General features: G+C 50.2%; 9 protein-coding genes across 9 annotated transcripts; 4 read left to right on the top strand and 5 right to left on the bottom strand.

Annotated features, from left to right (window-relative positions):
- Positions 1 to 11: 11 nt before the first annotated feature.
- Positions 12 to 2,235, top strand: L203_105487 (uncharacterized protein; the record flags this gene model as incomplete). The annotated part of the gene is made up of 6 exons (XM_066214854.1): positions 12 to 483; positions 533 to 799; positions 846 to 1,506; positions 1,556 to 1,785; positions 1,835 to 2,109; positions 2,209 to 2,235. The coding sequence occupies 6 exons, from the start codon at positions 12 to 14 to the stop codon at positions 2,233 to 2,235; spliced, it is 1,932 nt and encodes a 643-aa protein (XP_066070951.1).
- Positions 2,236 to 2,547: 312 nt separating this feature from the next.
- On the top strand, positions 2,548 to 5,584 carry L203_105486 (uncharacterized protein; the record flags this gene model as incomplete). Its single annotated transcript, XM_066214853.1, has 6 exons — positions 2,548 to 2,732; positions 2,859 to 3,006; positions 3,062 to 3,439; positions 3,488 to 4,481; positions 4,528 to 5,216; positions 5,270 to 5,584. 6 exons carry the CDS (start codon positions 2,548 to 2,550, stop codon positions 5,582 to 5,584), a joined length of 2,709 nt encoding a protein of 902 aa, XP_066070950.1.
- Positions 5,585 to 6,366: 782 nt separating this feature from the next.
- On the bottom strand, positions 6,367 to 7,155 carry L203_105485 (uncharacterized protein; the record flags this gene model as incomplete). The annotated part of the gene is made up of 2 exons (XM_066214852.1): positions 6,367 to 6,764; positions 6,819 to 7,155. 2 exons carry the CDS (start codon positions 7,153 to 7,155, stop codon positions 6,367 to 6,369), a joined length of 735 nt encoding a protein of 244 aa, XP_066070949.1.
- Positions 7,156 to 7,678: 523 nt separating this feature from the next.
- On the bottom strand, positions 7,679 to 8,325 carry L203_105484 (uncharacterized protein; the record flags this gene model as incomplete). The annotated part of the gene is made up of 4 exons (XM_066214851.1): positions 7,679 to 7,695; positions 7,746 to 7,783; positions 7,825 to 8,009; positions 8,125 to 8,325. 4 exons carry the CDS (start codon positions 8,323 to 8,325, stop codon positions 7,679 to 7,681), a joined length of 441 nt encoding a protein of 146 aa, XP_066070948.1.
- Positions 8,326 to 8,578: 253 nt separating this feature from the next.
- On the top strand, positions 8,579 to 10,174 carry L203_105483 (uncharacterized protein; the record flags this gene model as incomplete). The annotated part of the gene is made up of 2 exons (XM_066214850.1): positions 8,579 to 8,857; positions 8,900 to 10,174. 2 exons carry the CDS (start codon positions 8,579 to 8,581, stop codon positions 10,172 to 10,174), a joined length of 1,554 nt encoding a protein of 517 aa, XP_066070947.1.
- A 156-nt stretch (positions 10,175 to 10,330) lies between these two features.
- On the bottom strand, positions 10,331 to 11,385 carry L203_105482 (6-phosphogluconolactonase; the record flags this gene model as incomplete). The annotated part of the gene is made up of 3 exons (XM_066214849.1): positions 10,331 to 10,508; positions 10,571 to 10,699; positions 10,757 to 11,385. 3 exons carry the CDS (start codon positions 11,383 to 11,385, stop codon positions 10,331 to 10,333), a joined length of 936 nt encoding a protein of 311 aa, XP_066070946.1.
- Positions 11,386 to 11,669: 284 nt separating this feature from the next.
- On the top strand, positions 11,670 to 13,789 carry L203_105481 (uncharacterized protein; the record flags this gene model as incomplete). Its single annotated transcript, XM_066214848.1, has 3 exons — positions 11,670 to 11,850; positions 11,901 to 12,298; positions 12,347 to 13,789. The coding sequence occupies 3 exons, from the start codon at positions 11,670 to 11,672 to the stop codon at positions 13,787 to 13,789; spliced, it is 2,022 nt and encodes a 673-aa protein (XP_066070945.1).
- A 123-nt stretch (positions 13,790 to 13,912) lies between these two features.
- On the bottom strand, positions 13,913 to 15,183 carry L203_105480 (uncharacterized protein; the record flags this gene model as incomplete). The annotated part of the gene is made up of 4 exons (XM_066214847.1): positions 13,913 to 14,463; positions 14,532 to 14,644; positions 14,702 to 14,872; positions 14,933 to 15,183. 4 exons carry the CDS (start codon positions 15,181 to 15,183, stop codon positions 13,913 to 13,915), a joined length of 1,086 nt encoding a protein of 361 aa, XP_066070944.1.
- Positions 15,184 to 15,563: 380 nt separating this feature from the next.
- On the bottom strand, positions 15,564 to 16,164 carry L203_105479 (ribosomal protein S6; the record flags this gene model as incomplete). Its single annotated transcript, XM_066214846.1, has 4 exons — positions 15,564 to 15,639; positions 15,690 to 15,803; positions 15,909 to 16,051; positions 16,114 to 16,164. 4 exons carry the CDS (start codon positions 16,162 to 16,164, stop codon positions 15,564 to 15,566), a joined length of 384 nt encoding a protein of 127 aa, XP_066070943.1.
- Positions 16,165 to 16,589: the final 425 nt, after the last annotated feature.

The raw sequence follows: 16,589 nt of genomic DNA, 5'->3' as shown, positions 1-16,589 counted from the left end.
ATCCGAAACCCATGCTGAGAATAAACTTGACATCTGGCCGACGAGCCTTGGTCGTTGCGGCCACTTCGACAGTCGCTGTAGGCTCAGCCTATCTCTACTTTCGTCCATCGCCCCTGCATCTCGATTCCAGCACTCCTATCACCAAACGTCGTCCCGACCCGTCATGGACTCCTCCTTCTCGCGCCCAAATGCTCCAACACTTGCGAACAAGCGGCGTGTATATCCGCCGGACCGAAGAAGGTGGACCCGAGCTTGGTACAGCTCTGGACGGAGACGAGTCGGACGAGGACGACGTGTTTGACTTGCTGGTAGTTGGCGGTGGTGCCACCGGTTCCGGATCGGCCCTCGACGCGGCGAGTAGAGGCTTAAAAGTTGCCTGTGTGGAGAGAGATGACTTTGCCAGCGGAACCTCGTCCAAGAGTACAAAACTTGTCCATGGCGGGGTAAGATACTTGCAAAAAGCGATTTTTGAGCTAGACTATGGTGCGTGTATGTCTCTGTGGCTGGTACAATGGACTGAAGTAGTGCTTAGAACAATGGAAATTGGTCAAGGAAGCCTTGCGTGAACGTCGTATATTTTTGGAGACAGCTCCTCATCTTTCGCAGATGTTGCCTATTCTTTTGCCCATCTACACCTGGTGGCAGCTTCCCTACTATTATGCCGGCTGCAAGCTCTACGACATGCTGGCTGGCAAGGAAAACATGGAGGGTGCTTACTGGATGGGCAAGGGCAAGACCCTCGAAGCGTTTCCTATGTTGAAGAAGGGTGGTTTAGTTGGAAGTGTTGTGTACTATGACGGTAAGTGCTCTTTGGCAAGTTAAAACGGTCTGACGGAGCTTTATAGGTCAACACAATGATTCCAGAATGAACATCTCGCTCGTCATGAGTGCTGTCCAACATGGCGCCGTCGTGACCAATTACACCGAGGTTGTCGAGCTCCACAAGCGTCCTGATCCTTCCAAGGGTGGTCAAGAACGTATCTATGCTGCTACTATCAAAGATCGTCAGACTGGTGAAACTTTCAAGGTTCGGTGCAGAGGTGTCATTAATGCGACCGGTCCGTTCAGCGACGGTTTGAGAAAGCTTGATGAGCCTACCACGCAGGAAATTGTCGCCCCGTCTGCTGGTACCCACATCACCCTTCCAAGCTACTATGGCTCCAAAACGATGGGTCTTCTCGATCCTGCCACCTCGGATGGTCGAGTTGTCTTTTTCCTTCCATGGCAGGGTGGTATAATTGCTGGTACCACTGATTCTGCCACGCAAGTCACTCAGAATCCCATTCCTAAAGAGGAAGAGATTCAGTGGATTTTGAAAGAAGTACGAAAGTATCTGGACTCTGATGTCCAAGTTCGAAGAGATGATGTTCTTTCAGCTTGGAGTGGTATCAGGCCTCTAGTTAAGGATCCCGCATCCAAAAACACTGAATCGTTGGTTAGAAATCACATGATCAACACTTCCAAGGGCGGACTTTTGACGATTGCTGGTGGCAAGTGGACGACATAGTCAGTACTCTCGTTCTCTCTAGTACAAGCCAACTGACAAGTCGTGCAGCCGTGCCATGGCTGAAGAGACCATTGATGCCGCCATTAAGGAATTCAACCTCCATCCTACTGGTCCTTCACGAACTGAGCACATCAAGCTTATCGGCGGCCACGAATGGTCCCACACTATGTACATCAGGTTAATTCAGCAGTATGGTTTCGAGACAGATGTTGCCAAGCACCTTTCAGAGTCTTACGGCGACAGGGCATGGACAGTAGCTTCCATGGCTAAATCTACCTGTAAGCAATCATTCCATAAACTGTGAACTCTTTTTGATCAAGTTCTTAGCCGAATCATGGCCACTCCGTGGTGTTCGCTTTTCTAAACACTATCCTTACATTGACGCTGAAGCACGTTATGCCTGTCGATGTGAATTTGCCCAAACCGCTGTCGACTTCATCGCCCGTCGAACGAGATTGTCATTTCTCAACGTCCAGGCTACAATAGAGGCCCTTCCTAGAGTTATTGATATCATGGGTGAGGAACTCGGCTGGAATAAGAACAGGAAGAAACAAGAGTTTGACAACGCAATCGAGTTTTTGAAGTCTATGGGTTTACCTGAGGTTAGTCAAACGCCTTTTTCAGCATCACTCTGCCGTATTCCAAGTGTCAAGGTGCAAGATGGGCAAGAATCAAAGCTGATTTATTATGATTATTATTAGAATACTAAACTCAAGCTCTCTGTCTAACAATGTCGTCAACATCAAAGAAAAGTTTACAAGGCGCCAGGACCAGGAATTTGAAGTATAGATTGCACGATTATTACTATAGAGATTGCAGAGTTGATACTGAGTAATGGTTTGAGAGATGGTTCATGATATTCTAATAAATGATCAATAAAGATAATAATTGGACATGTTTGACAATCTTTGTGCGCCTAAAACTCTCCTTGCGAGCCTAAAATTATCATGACTTTGATATTCCAATGGCAGTCAACTTTTCGTTTACTCTTCATTGTCATCTCACCTTTGCCCAAATTTTCGCCTCCGAAAATACCAAGGATGAGCACATCAAGACCTCCAGCTGCGACCGCGCTCTCATCGCTGCTTGCAAAGGCAAACTCCCTCCATGAGACTGATTATGACTCTGAGTTACCTCAGATAAGATTTGGGATTGATGACATTGAGAGAATGAGTGAGACTATTGCTGGAAAAGGCAAACGAATAAAAGGAGAAAAGGGGGAAGCGTGAGTAGCTGGTTGTGATGAAAGGCTCAAGGGAAATAGATACAATTTGCTCTCCAACCTGGGTGTCAACACATCACAGTTAACTCATTCCATCTCCCAACTTCCGTTTGAATCATCAGTTACTAGACCTCGAAAGAGGCGGCTCGCTCAATCTCGCGCCGAATCTCAACCTGACTTGGCTCAGTATCCTCCGGCAGAAGGAGACATTGCGTCGTGGGGGAGGAACTGGCATGAAATGGTTATCCTTGGTGGAATTGAATTGCAGAGACAAAAGGTGCATACACGCCGTTTCTTTCTATTCCTGATCGCAAAGGCTGATGCATAGCCAGATAATAAACTCTTTCCAAAACCAATTCCAAAACAGAATATTTCAAAATTGGCAACTTGAGAAAGCTCGCATTCTCCAAGAGGAGCTCTGTGTGACAGACGAGGAACTGTCTAGTATTGCCGATGCGGCTCGTACTGCTGCCAACGGCCTGTCAGGCTCTGCGCTGGGACAGAGTGCATTCGGATCCAGCGTTAGACGCTTTCCAATGGCTGTCTCCAGTCTGGGCAAGTCGACAACGGAAGCGAGGGAAGGAGGATTGGTCATGCACTCCAAGATGGTTAGATATGAGAAAATTATTAGCGAACTCAACGCCAAACGTGTGGCCCAAGAGCCTTATGAGCTTTGCCTATCTCTGATGGAAAGCACGAAAAATGATCATGTATGTTTATTTCCTTTGATCCCATAGTAAAAACTCACCATTTTCAAGCAACAACCTCTTCTTTGGCAATCCTTCAACCTTCTCGGCCAACTTGTCTATGAGCCCTCTCTTCGGGAAACAGTGTTTACTGTCTCTTCAGAGAATCAGCCGTCTGTTGCAGAACCCATTCAAGAGAGGCAATACGCTGCTGCGTATCTTGATGACTACAAGTCTCATAATGCTGTGATGTTGAGAGGTAGATTGATTAGCGGGGGCCTGAAATATCTTGAGAAAGATTTTGAAAAGCATGTCGACGAAGTTATTCTTCGACATCCAAAAGAGGCAGCGCTTGGTGGCGTTCCAAGTATTCGCAACAAAATCCGTGCATTTGTGAATGTTGTCCTTCGTAGCCAAGAGTCGCGCGAAGCCTACAAAGTGGAGACCGTCAACGGTTCTTTTGTTTGGGCCCAGGCGTACTATCTCGTCCGATGTGGTCATACTGATCAAGCGCTTGATCTCATTGCTGAAAACCAGTCTCATCTGAGTCGCGATGACTGGTCGTTCCCCGGTTGTTTCAAGCTTGCCTCTCAATCTCCCGAGAGACGTTTGTCAAAGTCTCAGAAAGACCAATTGTACAACGACTTTAATGCTCATATCCGAAACAACCCCACGGTGGACCATTACAAGGCAGCGCTCTACAAGATTGTCGGTCGATTTGAACTAAACAGGAAATCTGCAAAGGTAGCAGCTACCACTGAGGACTGGATGTGGCTGCAACTAAATCTTTTGCGAGAGAACAAGGAAGGCGACGCACCTCAGGAACAGTACGATCTGGCTGACCTTGCAAAGCTATTGGACAAGTACGGGAGTGACAAATTCGATGCGGGTGGAACGAAACCTCTCACCTGGTTCAACTTGCTGCTGTTTACAGCTCAATTCGAGAAAGCGGTCGCATACCTCTATGCAAAGCCTCACATGCGAACGGATGCCGTGCATTTCGCCATCGCTCTCGCCTACTACGGATTACTACGTGTGCCCTCTCGGACCGAGGTGACTGAATTATGTAAGTTTTACGACGCAAACCTGTTTGAGACGCTCATGGTGAGTAGTGAGTATCAGTGAACCCAACGGTGTGGCTTCTCTCCATTTCTCGCGCCTGATCAAACAATACGTTGCTCCCTTTCATGAACTCGAGCCTGAGACGGCTTTGCGGTACGCCTACCTGGTCATGCTCAATTCGGATGCCCCGCCTCCTGTAGGGCCCAAACAGCGACAGCTCTCGCTCGACCTGGTGAGAGACATCGTGCTGTCTTCACGCGCTTGGTCCAAGTTACTGGGTAGCGTCCGTGTGGATGGGAGCAAGGAGATGGGTGTGGTTGAAAAAGACCTCAAGCTGTTGAAGCTTGACGATGAGAAGGACTATCTCCGCCAAGTCGTCCTCGCTGCTGCTGAGCGGTCCTTTGTGGATGCCAGCCTTGCCGACTCGATCGAGCTCTTCCACCTTGCGGGGGCGTACGACAAGGTGATTGAAACGGTGAACCGCACGCTGGGCCACTCGCTCGGACAGTCGTCCCACCCGTCTTTACCGACCGATGCTGCCCAGGTGGGACTGAGTGGTGCGTTTGGAGGGGCGCACGATCTCTACGAGCTGGCCCAAAAGGTTCACGCGGTGTATGAAAAGGACTGGCGAAAGAAGAATAGTGTGGAGAGTAAAAACTGGCATACGCTGGAGACGTTGTTGACGTTGAAGCTGGGCATGTCGCAGTTTGCTGCTGATCGGCCTGATCTTGCGTTGGAGGTGGGTCGTCTAGACACCTGCTTCAGACGGTGGATACTGACGCTTCTCTCTAGACCTTTAAGCGTACCGACCTGTTGCCTCTTGACCATGACGCGACGACGGTCATGCGGTACGCGCAACCGTTCCGAGAGATCCTGGACCAACCTGTCATTTCAAACTTGGACGATGTCATTGTCACGACCATGAAATGCCTCCACCTGTTATCGCAGCAGCTCAAGCAGTCGCCCTATGGCGACCCAGGGAGGATGGAGCAGTTGCAGTTGTACAAGCACCAAGCGCAGTGTCTGATCCAGTTTGCCAGTACGCTGAGGTTGCGACTGGGACCGGATGTGTATAGGCAGTTGAGTTCTATGAGTGCGTTTTTCTAGTGCGTCTAGGTGGTGGTGGTGGTGTGTAGTGGGTAGTAGGTAGTTGTGTGATGTGAATGGTGAAGACCCACGGTCTGAAGCAAATGGTCGGTGTGTCCTAAGAGCTGCAAGAGTGTCTATCCCCTCTATTCCGTGTCGTTCCAGGGTGAATCCCGGTGCATCCCGGTGCATCCCGGTGCATCTGTCTTGGTGGAGTGTGGCGGAGTAGAAAGAAAGCAGGAGCTGTATGCATCGTGGAATGGGAGGTTGTTGCGGGTGTCTATTGGTGTTACTCTGCCACCGACTCTACCTAATGGCTTGGGTTTCAACCCTGCCGTGGTTGATACTTGACGCTCCATGCCTCATGCTCATGCTCACGCTCCATGCTCGATACGTTGTGCATCCGCCTGAACCGCGAAGCGTTGAACGCTGGCCGCTGCCGCTGCCGCCGCTGGCTGGCTGACGTGCCGACCCTCTCCATAGACACCCTCTCGTCACAGACTCGCCTCGACCGTTGCTATATATACCGCCCTCCAGGCTTGCGATACGACAGACCTGCCTGCATGCGCTGCTCCTTGTACGTTCTATGCGTATGTGTATGCCATGGCAGCCCAGCCACAGCGTGCATGCTGCTGCATCCGCCATCCACCGCCGCATCCACCGCCACCACCATGCACCTGCAAAGACAATGACCTGCAGACAATGACCACAGACAATGACCACAGACAATGCACCGAGAGAAGCAGCGAAAACCTTTTGTTTCGGACGACTGCTAAAAGCGGCCACGGGCGATGATTTATGTTTTATTGTCTGCGCCGTGCCGCGCAGACAATGGTGTTGGGTGTGGGCGAAGGCGAAGGCGCGGGTGCGACTGAATCGGATTGTTGTGGACGTGTGGCGACAACGACAATGGCGACGACAATGGCGACGACAACGGCGACAACCACCCCAGCCCCATCCCAGCCACAGTGATAACGACACTCACCCCCCCGCCACACCCACACCCATATAAAACCCACATCCTTCTTCCCTCCCTCCCACACTCCCCCCTCACCCCCAGCATGGCCACTTACCACCACCACCACCACCACCTCCCCGCCACCAGCCCGCCGCTCCCCGCCAAGCGAGGCCGCCCCCCGACGTCCTGCCACGAGTGCCACCGTCGGAAGCAGCAGGTGAGTCGTGGACACCGGCGCCGGCGCTGACCCCCCAGTGCGACCGAGGCCAGCCCTGCAGCAACTGCCTCAAGCGCCACGTCGGCCACCACTGTGTCTACCCGTCGCTGCCCCCCGCCGGACGTGAGTGCGGGTGCGCTGGATTGCGGCGCTGACAGGCGTAGTGTTTGACGGCGCGCTTCCGTCGCCGCCTCCCAGTCCGTCGTTTCCGCTGCTGATCAAGCGCAAGAACCCGCCGTCGCTGTGGCTGCCGTCGCCGCCGTCGTCGTCGTCACCGCGGTCGCCGCCGCCGTGGTTGCTGGTCTGGGAGAGGAGGGAGAAGGGGGGGAGAGGGTAGGGTGTGGTGAGGGTGGTATAGGTGTGAGCGGTGCTCACACCGTGGGATGGTTGGGACGGGTCGAGGCGCGTTGCCGTCATGTTGGGTGATGGTGGTGGCTGCGGTGGCTGTGGGACAGGAGAGAGGCATGGTGATAGTAGCGGAGAGGTGTCTCACGTCATGCGGGGTGGGATTGCGTTTATGAATTTACGTTGTGCCAGCTGGGAGTGAGGGTGTGTGTGAGTGAATACAAGTACAAGGATGGGTACAAGGATGAGTATAAGGATGAGTACAAGTATAAGGATAAGACGAGACAAGACGAGACAAGCGTTCCCGACGGTCGAGCGAGTATAGACAACATACACGACGCTACTATACGCACACCGCAGCACAGCAACAATCCCAGTCAGTGGATGTCAGTGGATATCACAGGACGGTCAGAGATGCTTGGTATCCTGGCACGAGGTCATCACAATGCATGGTGTGGGAGCGGGAGCAGGAGTAGACCCAGTCGTGTCGCCGAGTTATGTCGCCGAGTCGTGCCACCCAGTCGTATCACCCAGCCATACCACCCAGCCACGCCACCCAGCAAACAGCGCACCGCTTCGCAGCCAGACACTCCCATTAGAAACGGATATTAACTGGACAACGGTCAACGCCCACACCGACACCCACATCGAGCACAACTCACAAGACTCGCCACACCCACACGTATCCACAATGTTGGGACTGCACCGGGTTAGCAACGGCCGCACCTCACCCGTACCCACTTGTCAAAGACAAACCCAGCACTCAGCCGGTTGTCGCGCCAGTCCATCCGACTCCCAATGATGCTGAACAGCGCCTTGCTGTCAATCAACACCTTCACACCGTCCTGCTCCACCACCTCGTCAAACCGTCCGCCAGGCGGAGGCACATAGTCCAGGTGGTACGCCATCCCAGCACATCCGCGCGTCTTGACAGAGATGCGGACCAGGCGAGGATCTTGCTCGTCAGAGAGGAGGTGGCGGAGGTGGCGGATGGCGGCGGCTGTCTGCGACGTCAGGACGTGGTTATGTGGACGGACGTACAATGGTGATGGCGTTCTTTTTTCCTTTTAGTTGTCGGGTGGGTTGGGTGGTGGGCGAGGAGGGCGAGGAGGGCGAGGAGGGTAGAGGGAGAGTGGTGGGAGAGGCATGGAGTGACGATTGGTAGCGGAGATGGAAGGGTGGGTGGTGGAGCGTGGATCGGGAGGAAGAGGCAACGGCGTTGCGGAGCGCTGAATAGGGCATGGTGGTGGTGGGATGAGATGGGATGGAAAGTGAGATGGAAAGTAAGATAAGATGAGATGAAGTTACCCAGCGGCAAGCTCCGCCTAATGTCCGGAAGGTTACGGGTGGATTTCTCGGAGAATATTGAATTGTCTTGCATGGATGCATGCATACACACAGGATCGGGGAAAATCGGCATTACCCACATTACGTCAGCTTAATCCCCATACAAGTCCATTCCATTCACATCTTCTCAAGTCACTCTCAACATGTCATGCACTTGTCCGACAAACGTCTCCTCTCGCTCGACCAACGTGTCCTCTCGCCACCACTCCCCTCGCTACCATTCAAAGTCGTCGAGCGAATCATCCACTATCGACTCGCCTTGCCAAGGTCGTTTTGCCCGTGCATCCCATGGAACGGACAACCAGACGCGTCGTGGGACAGTTGGGCAGGGATCAGAGGGAGAGAGGTGCAACGGAGGCAGGAAGCAGAGAGGAGAGAGGTGACGCGGATAGGGTGGGAGCTGATGAGCGTCTGTCAGGCTTGGAAGGTGCGCGTGCTGGGATCGTTTTGCACTCGCTGATCATCACAGTCCATCGTCCTCAAGTATCTCTACGTCTCCCCGGTGGTGACAGATAACCTGGCGCGCCTCGCCAAGGCCATCCTGAGAGGAGATGCCAAGTGGTCGGATATCCATTCCCGCACATTCTCCGCGCCAGGCCGGTACTTGACCACGTTGGATCTCTCTCGCATTCCTGGCAGTGTGCACCCGACAGCGGTGAGACAGGCGACCGGTGCCATCTTGCCGCTCCTTCCCAACGTGGTACACTTGAAGCTGGGAGGCATGGCCAGTGCCAGGGTGGTGCCGCTGGACGAGATTGGATGGTCGCCCTTTGCAAAAGGGCTGCAGTGTCTGGAAGGCGTGTGGGTGGACGAGGGAATCCACGGAGGGCGTCGCCTGGTGACGCTGTTGAAGCGGTTGTCCAGTCTCCAAGTGCTCGGCGTCGTGGGACCGCCAGTGGACGTCGTGGCGGAGGCGGGAGACGAGGGGCTGGAGATGCCGACGCTGCATACGCTCAAGGTGGAAGGCCTTTCCAACGGATACCTGCTGGATACATTGACGAAAGCGTCTCTGCCGAATCTCACCCGTTTGCTGCTCACCCCGGCGCCGCTTTCTCCCTTTGACCAGACGGGTGAATTGCAACGGGCGTTGGGGCCTCAGATTGTGTCATTGACTTATCTGTCGCCGAGAGGATGGCCGAGGGGCCATTTCATCTTGCCGCCTGAAACGTTGCGCATCCATCCGTCGCTGTTGCATCTCTCGGTCTGCGAGGGTGACTATGAAGCGATTGACGTTTTGCTTCGTTCGCCCGTCGGCGATTCACATCCCCTCTCGGCACTGACGGTGCCGAGATGGAGCCCTACCTCTCGCCCTTCAACGCCGGCCGCTTCCGTATCCCACCCGGGACAGCCACCGACGCCTCCTCTGTCCCCTCCCAGCTGTCAGCCACCGCTTTTACAAACATTGCTCTCCAAGCCGCCTCCGCGTTTGAAAACGCTTACGATAGACGGCTTCAAATGGGTCAAGCCGGAGCTGGGCCCGGCCGCTATGGGAACAGGCCAGAGTGGAGAAATGCGGGTTTGGGCAGGCCTGCTGTCGCGGAGAGGTATTGTGCTGCGAGACATGGAGGGCGAGATGGCGCCTCGAGTGAGATTACAACCGCTAGGTCCCATAGCGAGAGGGAGGAGAAGGAGCAACAATGGTGGAAATAATGCAGGATGGATGGCCAAAAGTCCACCAAAGCCATCGGCATGGGCGAGTACGAGCAGTCCAATCAGTGATAACGGTGATGAGGATGGGGGATGATGTGCATCTAGAAGGGTTGTATTTTTAAATCATGTTGAAATTGGGTGGATACATTTCATAATATCTGCTGAGGTCATCTAAAGGCCTGCATCTGTATATATCGCAAAGCCCGTTCAAAACATTGTCCGTATGTATTCAAAGGTAACCAGGAGGCAGCTAGGAAGACAACGAGGAAGCCTCCTTGACAGCCGCATCCATCTCGCTCTTCATCTTTTTTCTCTGTACGGTGATAGGGTCATCATCCGTAGAGTTGGCTATCCACTTGTACTCGGTTTTTGGATATTGCACACGGGCAGCGGCAGCATGATCGACAAACCAAAAGACAAGTCCAGGACTGAATCAACGGCCATATACGTTAGTGACAAGGGCGTTTTTTCGCAGCGGAACAAGACCTACGAGATAGGTCGGACACGAGAGCAAGGAAGACCTTCTTCGGGTTCATCAAGAATCTTGGCGAGCATCTCTTGTTTGCCTTGACCGGCAGCGACAAAGACACATCGGAAAGCATGGTTCAGCACAGGGTAGCTGTCAACAAAAACCCAGTGTTAGCTTCTCAGCTCGATACAACACGTTTGCACATACGTAAAGGTGATACGCCGCTTTGGAGGTTTAGGAGAGTCTTGGATCTCTGCCACCCATCTGTCATTTTCTGCAAGGAGCTCATGGCCGGGAAAAAGAGAGCAAGTGTGACCGTCTGGGCCCATTCCAAGAAGAATGATATCAAAAGTGGGATATCTGGCCGCATTGGCACCTCCAAAAGTAGTGACCAGCTGTTGCTCATAATCATCGGCAATATCCACCGCTTCTTTATCTGCTGCTTCTTCTTCGCTCTCCTTGATCTCCCCCGTCGGATCCACCCGGGTTTCCTCCCTAAAATTCTCAGCGTTGATAGTGTGGATTTGTTCACGAGGAATAGGGACATGGTCAAGGAAAGACTTGGCACAGGCGCTGTAGTTGGAGTCGGGATGTTCGAGAGGGACGATACGCTCGTCTGCAAAGAAGACTTGCCATTTGTCCCAGTGGATACCTTTCAGTGAGGATAAGGGTTTTAGATTGTTGGGAAGAGAACCGCCAGAGAGGGCAATGGTGAATATACCGCGATGCTCAATAGCGGCTGTTTGGGCTTTGAGGATGAAATTTGCAAGAGACGATTGAAGTTCTTCTGTATTGTCAAAAGAGTAGAGGACAGGTGGAGCTGTTGAGTGAGGCATTTTATACAATGGAGAGGAAATATTATTATTTTTATGCGGAAGAGAAGAAAAAGAAAGCTGAAAAAACCAGAATGACAGAAAAAAATGGGACATCGGTTCAAATGACATCATGTCCGGACATTGATAAAGTGGAGGCTAGATTGAAAAGCGCCACTTTTTCCAATGACCGATATTGCCGATGGTGTGCTACTTGTTGACTCTTCTCTTACATTCGCGAGTTCTTGGATGAATTTGTTTTTATTTTGCTCTCATCGTATTCCATTCATCCTCTCGTCCCTTCAGATATGTCCATTCCTAGAGTCTCGCTGCGAGTGCCATCATCAGCGGAAAAAGAGCAAGACCAGGAAGCCTCTGGAGAGAGTGTTATTACACACGACATCGCCAATGCCCCAGGCAAAGAGAGAGAGCGTGAACCGATTTATGGCGGAGACATTTCCAACATTAGTCTCCTAACAGATAATGGCGGTATGTGGAAAGCATAGTGTAGGAAAAGACGCGTCTGACGCGAACATTAGAATCCTCCGCGCCACGAGAAACAGCTACACCTGCCGAGGCAGAAACACCAGCGCCGGAGCCAGAGCGTCCATCCCAGTCTCAAATCCATGAGCTTGCAACTACCTACCTTGCAGCACAGACCCATCCCTTAATTATCCCATCTTACTCTTCTTGGTTTTCCCTCTCCACCATTCACCCAATCGAACGCCGTTCTCTCCCCGAATTCTTCTCTTCAAGAAACAGGAGCAAGACACCTACCGTCTATAAAGACTATAGAGATTTTATGATCAACACATATAGACTGAATCCTGGAGAGTACCTTACAGTTACTGCTTGTAGACGGAATTTGGCAGGCGATGTTGGAGCTATCATGAGGGTGCATGCGTTTCTCGAACAATGGGGTCTTATTAATTACCAGGTGGGTCGCCTCTGACCAATATGAGATTTGCATCTGAGAGCAGTACAGATTGACCCTGATACAAGACCGGCAGCTCTGGGACCGCCCTTTACTGGACATTTTCGAGTCACTCTGGATACTCCCCGTGGTCTCTCCAACTTGTTGCACCCTGGCGTGAAACCTGGTACTGGCGCACTTACTGCTCAAACAAACGGTGTTACATCTCATCCATCGAATCCTGATTTTCGGAAGATTATCTATCATTCTACATCCCGTTTCTTAAAACCCGTGTCTGATGAAGATGCGACCAAGCTTGCAGAAACAAATGGCGAAACACCCAAATCTAAAACATATACATGTGAGACTTGTGGGACAGATTGTACAGCTACAAGATATCATTCTTTGAAAGACGGAGAATACACAATTTGTCCTTCATGTTTTGTCTCTGGCCGTTTCCCATCTACGATGTTTTCTGGTGATTTTGTCCGCTTGGATGAAGAAGCCTTCAAACACGCGTCTCAGTCTTCTGGAGAGGATTGGTCTGATCAAGAAACATTGCTGCTGCTTGAAGGAATAGAGATGTATGACGACGACTGGCAAGCTGTTGCGGACCATATTGGTACACGTTCTAAGGAACAGTGCATCTCCAAATTCCTTCAATTACCTATTGAAGATCCATATCTTACGCAAGACCCTGCTGCCAATTTAGGGCCATTGAGATATCAAGCAGGGATGAATGGCTTGCCATTTGAGAGCACAGATAATCCTGTCATGAGCGTTGTTGCGTTTTTGGCAAGCCAAGTTGGGCCTGCTGTGGCCGCTGCAGCCGCTCAAAGTGCACTGGGAGAATTGGTAAAAGGTCTGAAGAGAAAGAGGGGTGATGGGGAAAAGGAGGAAGAACAAAAGTTAAAAACCGAGACGAAAGAGGGCGAAAGAAAAGACAATGAGGAGCAGGAAGGTGATAAAGAGCAAGAGTCTGAAACTGAGCCAATGGTTGTTGATGGTGAGCCTCCTGAAACAGACCCTGTTGCGGAAAATTTGAACCATACCGACCAATCCCTACCATCACAAGCTCCAGCTTCTTCGGATCTTTCTCGTGCAGCTACTCTTGCTCTCTCATCAGCAGCCATCAAAGCCACTGCGCTTGCCGCGCACGAAGACCGCCGTGTCAGTCAGCTCGTTACTCGGTTAGTCGCTGCTCAAACACGTAAAGTTGAGCTCAAATTGCAAATTTTCGAAAAACTTGAAGACATGCTGGAAAACGAAAAGAGGCAGATTGAATTGGCTAGACAGGGTTTGTTCAGGGATAAGCAGGTGGTTCAGAAACAGCTCAAACAGGTCGAAGAGTTGTTGAAAAAAGCAAAAGATGACAAGAATATAACGAGCGAAGTAGGAGAATTAAGAAGAGGGATTGAAGGGCAAAGCACCGCATCAGCTACTCAGGAGGTACCTGGAAATGTGCCCATAAGTAGGCTAGAAGGAGATACAACACCCCAATTTGCGAGCCTCTAGAGATGAAACGACAAAAGGTCTTGGACTATTCTGGCTGGAATAGAAGTTTGTTTCTTTTCAGCTGAAGAAATTAGGGATCACAGTGTAATTTGCATGTATATTTATTATACGCTTCATCAATCTTTACAAGATCTCCCTATCTGCTGCCCAGCTTGCTTCGATGTGTCCAGTGTCATCATTACTTAATGAATTCACATTCCCCTTTTCCCGTCGAGCTTGCAATTCTTCAACTTCCTCGTCAGTGTAGGACCGCGCTCCCACTTGTGATGAAGGTACGTAGTCGTCCTTGTCCAGATCTCCCACAGCAGAATCAGTTCCAATTCTTGGTAAACTATGATCTTGCTCAGCATCATGACCTCTGAATTTCACGTCCGCCAAATCTCCTCTTCTTCCTCCAGTAAAAGCCATCTTGACCAGTTGTCCACTTCTTACAGCATACCATCCTATCCCTTTACCAACTCCACCTAGGACGACCCCGACTGTTCTATCAAGTATTCTGCGCTTGATGATCCATCCAACACAAACGAGAAAGAAGAATAAAGCAGCACAAATGACGATCCGGTCCAGCGTATCTGCTTTTTGCAGGGTTTTAACAATTTGAGACGAAGTGCTAAGCAGAGATGCGTATGTTTCATGGAGTACTTGAGTGAGTGTGAGGGTTTGGGTGGAGGTTTCTGTTGTTACAAATGACAAGTCACATCAGCCTTTGTTGACCATGGAGGGAGGAAGGAATGGGATGTACCCAGCATCTGGACAGAAAGAACTGAACGTTCAAGTTCTGTCTGCATGAGAGCTGTTGTTCGTCGAAGAGCAGTAGTCACCTCGTTCGTTTTGGTCTGTAGTTCATCATCTCCTCTATGTTGGACACTTTAGACGAAGGTCTTTGAGCTTTGCAAGCTAGACAAGACATACCGGATACCAAGTTCGGCAGCACTTTTGGGTTGATGGTTTCCTCCCTTGGCCTTGGTTTGCTCCGTATCACAAGGATTCACATTTTCGAGTGCCAAATCGTGTGATTGAGACTTTCTTGTAGCAATAGCCTTATTGGCGTCTACCATCGCTCTCCGGAATGCTACATGTAACCTTGTAGATCATCCAGTTTAGTATTCACTTTATGGCATAGAGCAGAATACAAAGACATACTCTCCATGTTCAACCTCAAGCGTTTCGACACCCCTTCTATCGCCCAGCCCAAATTCTACAAGCTCTTTGCTGATATCGATCTTATATTTGGTCTCTCGCAAATCACTCCGGAGCTCTTCAACCATTTCATTGAGCATGTCTTGTGGCCCATTAAAATTTTGGAGACGGGGAAGCTGGAACGTGCGGATATCATGTAAGCGGCGTACTATAGCTGGATTGAGGTCCGCGGCCGAAGTTGCAGCTGGACTCATGATCAATTCAATTGAAGGATTTGCAGTAAAGATGGAAAGTTCGCAAGATAGATAAACAACGGATGTGGAGGTGAAGTTGTCACGTCACCACTTTTGCTTAGGTGCCTCTACTTTAAAAATATGTCAAGGATACAACAAGAGATGGAAGTCATGTAAAAGCAGAGGAATCTGGCAAAAAATGTATGTTGTCATATGCAGGATTATACAGAAAATCTTTTGGATACTTGGGATAGTGTACTTTTGCTCTCATCTCGCCTTGTGGGCAGTCTACAGACTACATTACCCTACCTGAGGTCATGTTCTGTTGGGCTCTATGCAGAACGGTAATATACCTCATTTGTAAAACACCCAAACTTCCACATACCCTCCGTCAAATGCTCTCAATGACCAAGATGAGATGGCAACTCAATCTCATTAAAGTCGACTGAGGGGTGTCTAGGGTTGGCGAGGTCTTTTCTACTCATTATCTTCAGCTTCAGTTTATTCTACCTCTTAAATATACGAACAATTTGCTGGCGCGTTTGAGGACAGTCCACCTGATGATTGAAGGGTCATTTCGAAGTGTTTCATTTATTCTTTTGAGGACGACAGGTGATGAGTCAAAAGCCATTGTAAAGTGACTGAGAGATGGTTAGCGTCAATACAGACATTGGATTTGTTTGTCTACAGGCAACCAGGCTGTACCTCATTTCCTTCTGATACTTGAGAAGTAAAAGGAAACTCACTCTCCCTTGGTATAAAATTGTCTCATTCTCCGCATTCTCTGAGGCAATGTCAAATTTAGCCCAAGATTTTTCAAGTCTCTCACAACACCGCCGGACTGGTGTACTTGGGTAGAGACGTTATTGACGATTCCTCGAAGGTTTACCTAATATTATAGGTGAGAAAAATGAGTATAAGGGAGAGAGAGAAAAAGCAAGAACAACTTACAGATGAGACTGGATTGTGAACTGCGATGCAGAATAATTCGTAGAGAGGCATTTTGAACTGTTTTGATGGACGCTTTGGGGGCTTGCAGTAATAATGTGACTTGTAGAATATGAGAGGATTTTAAAAAATCTTGAAGTTTGCAAAGAACCAAATGTTAAGCTGACATGGAAAATCATTGACATTTCAGTCCCGGGGGGCTTTTATAGTACTTAAGAGTTTCCTGAATGTACCAAGGGCATATTTTTATAATCCCATATAACCATTGTTTAATTCAATATATGTCTAGATTATAATGGCTCCAAGTGAAATCCGGCCCATCTTTAGAGCTTCTCTTCCACTCATGGACATGCCTCTTCGAGTGTACAACTTTCATGTGGATATTTCTACACTGCCTATATCAATCATCGCTAGCAAAAATTTTGCCTATCAATAGCTGATTCATCAACGTCAATTCAGACTAGCGCTGTTTTTGAGAT

This window comes from Cryptococcus depauperatus, chromosome 7 (genome assembly GCF_001720195.1).
Source record: "Cryptococcus depauperatus CBS 7841 chromosome 7, complete sequence".
Lineage (NCBI taxonomy): Eukaryota > Fungi > Basidiomycota > Tremellomycetes > Tremellales > Cryptococcaceae > Cryptococcus > Cryptococcus depauperatus.
Note: the sequence above shows the minus strand (reverse complement) of the source record. Positions and strands in the feature narration are given on the sequence as shown.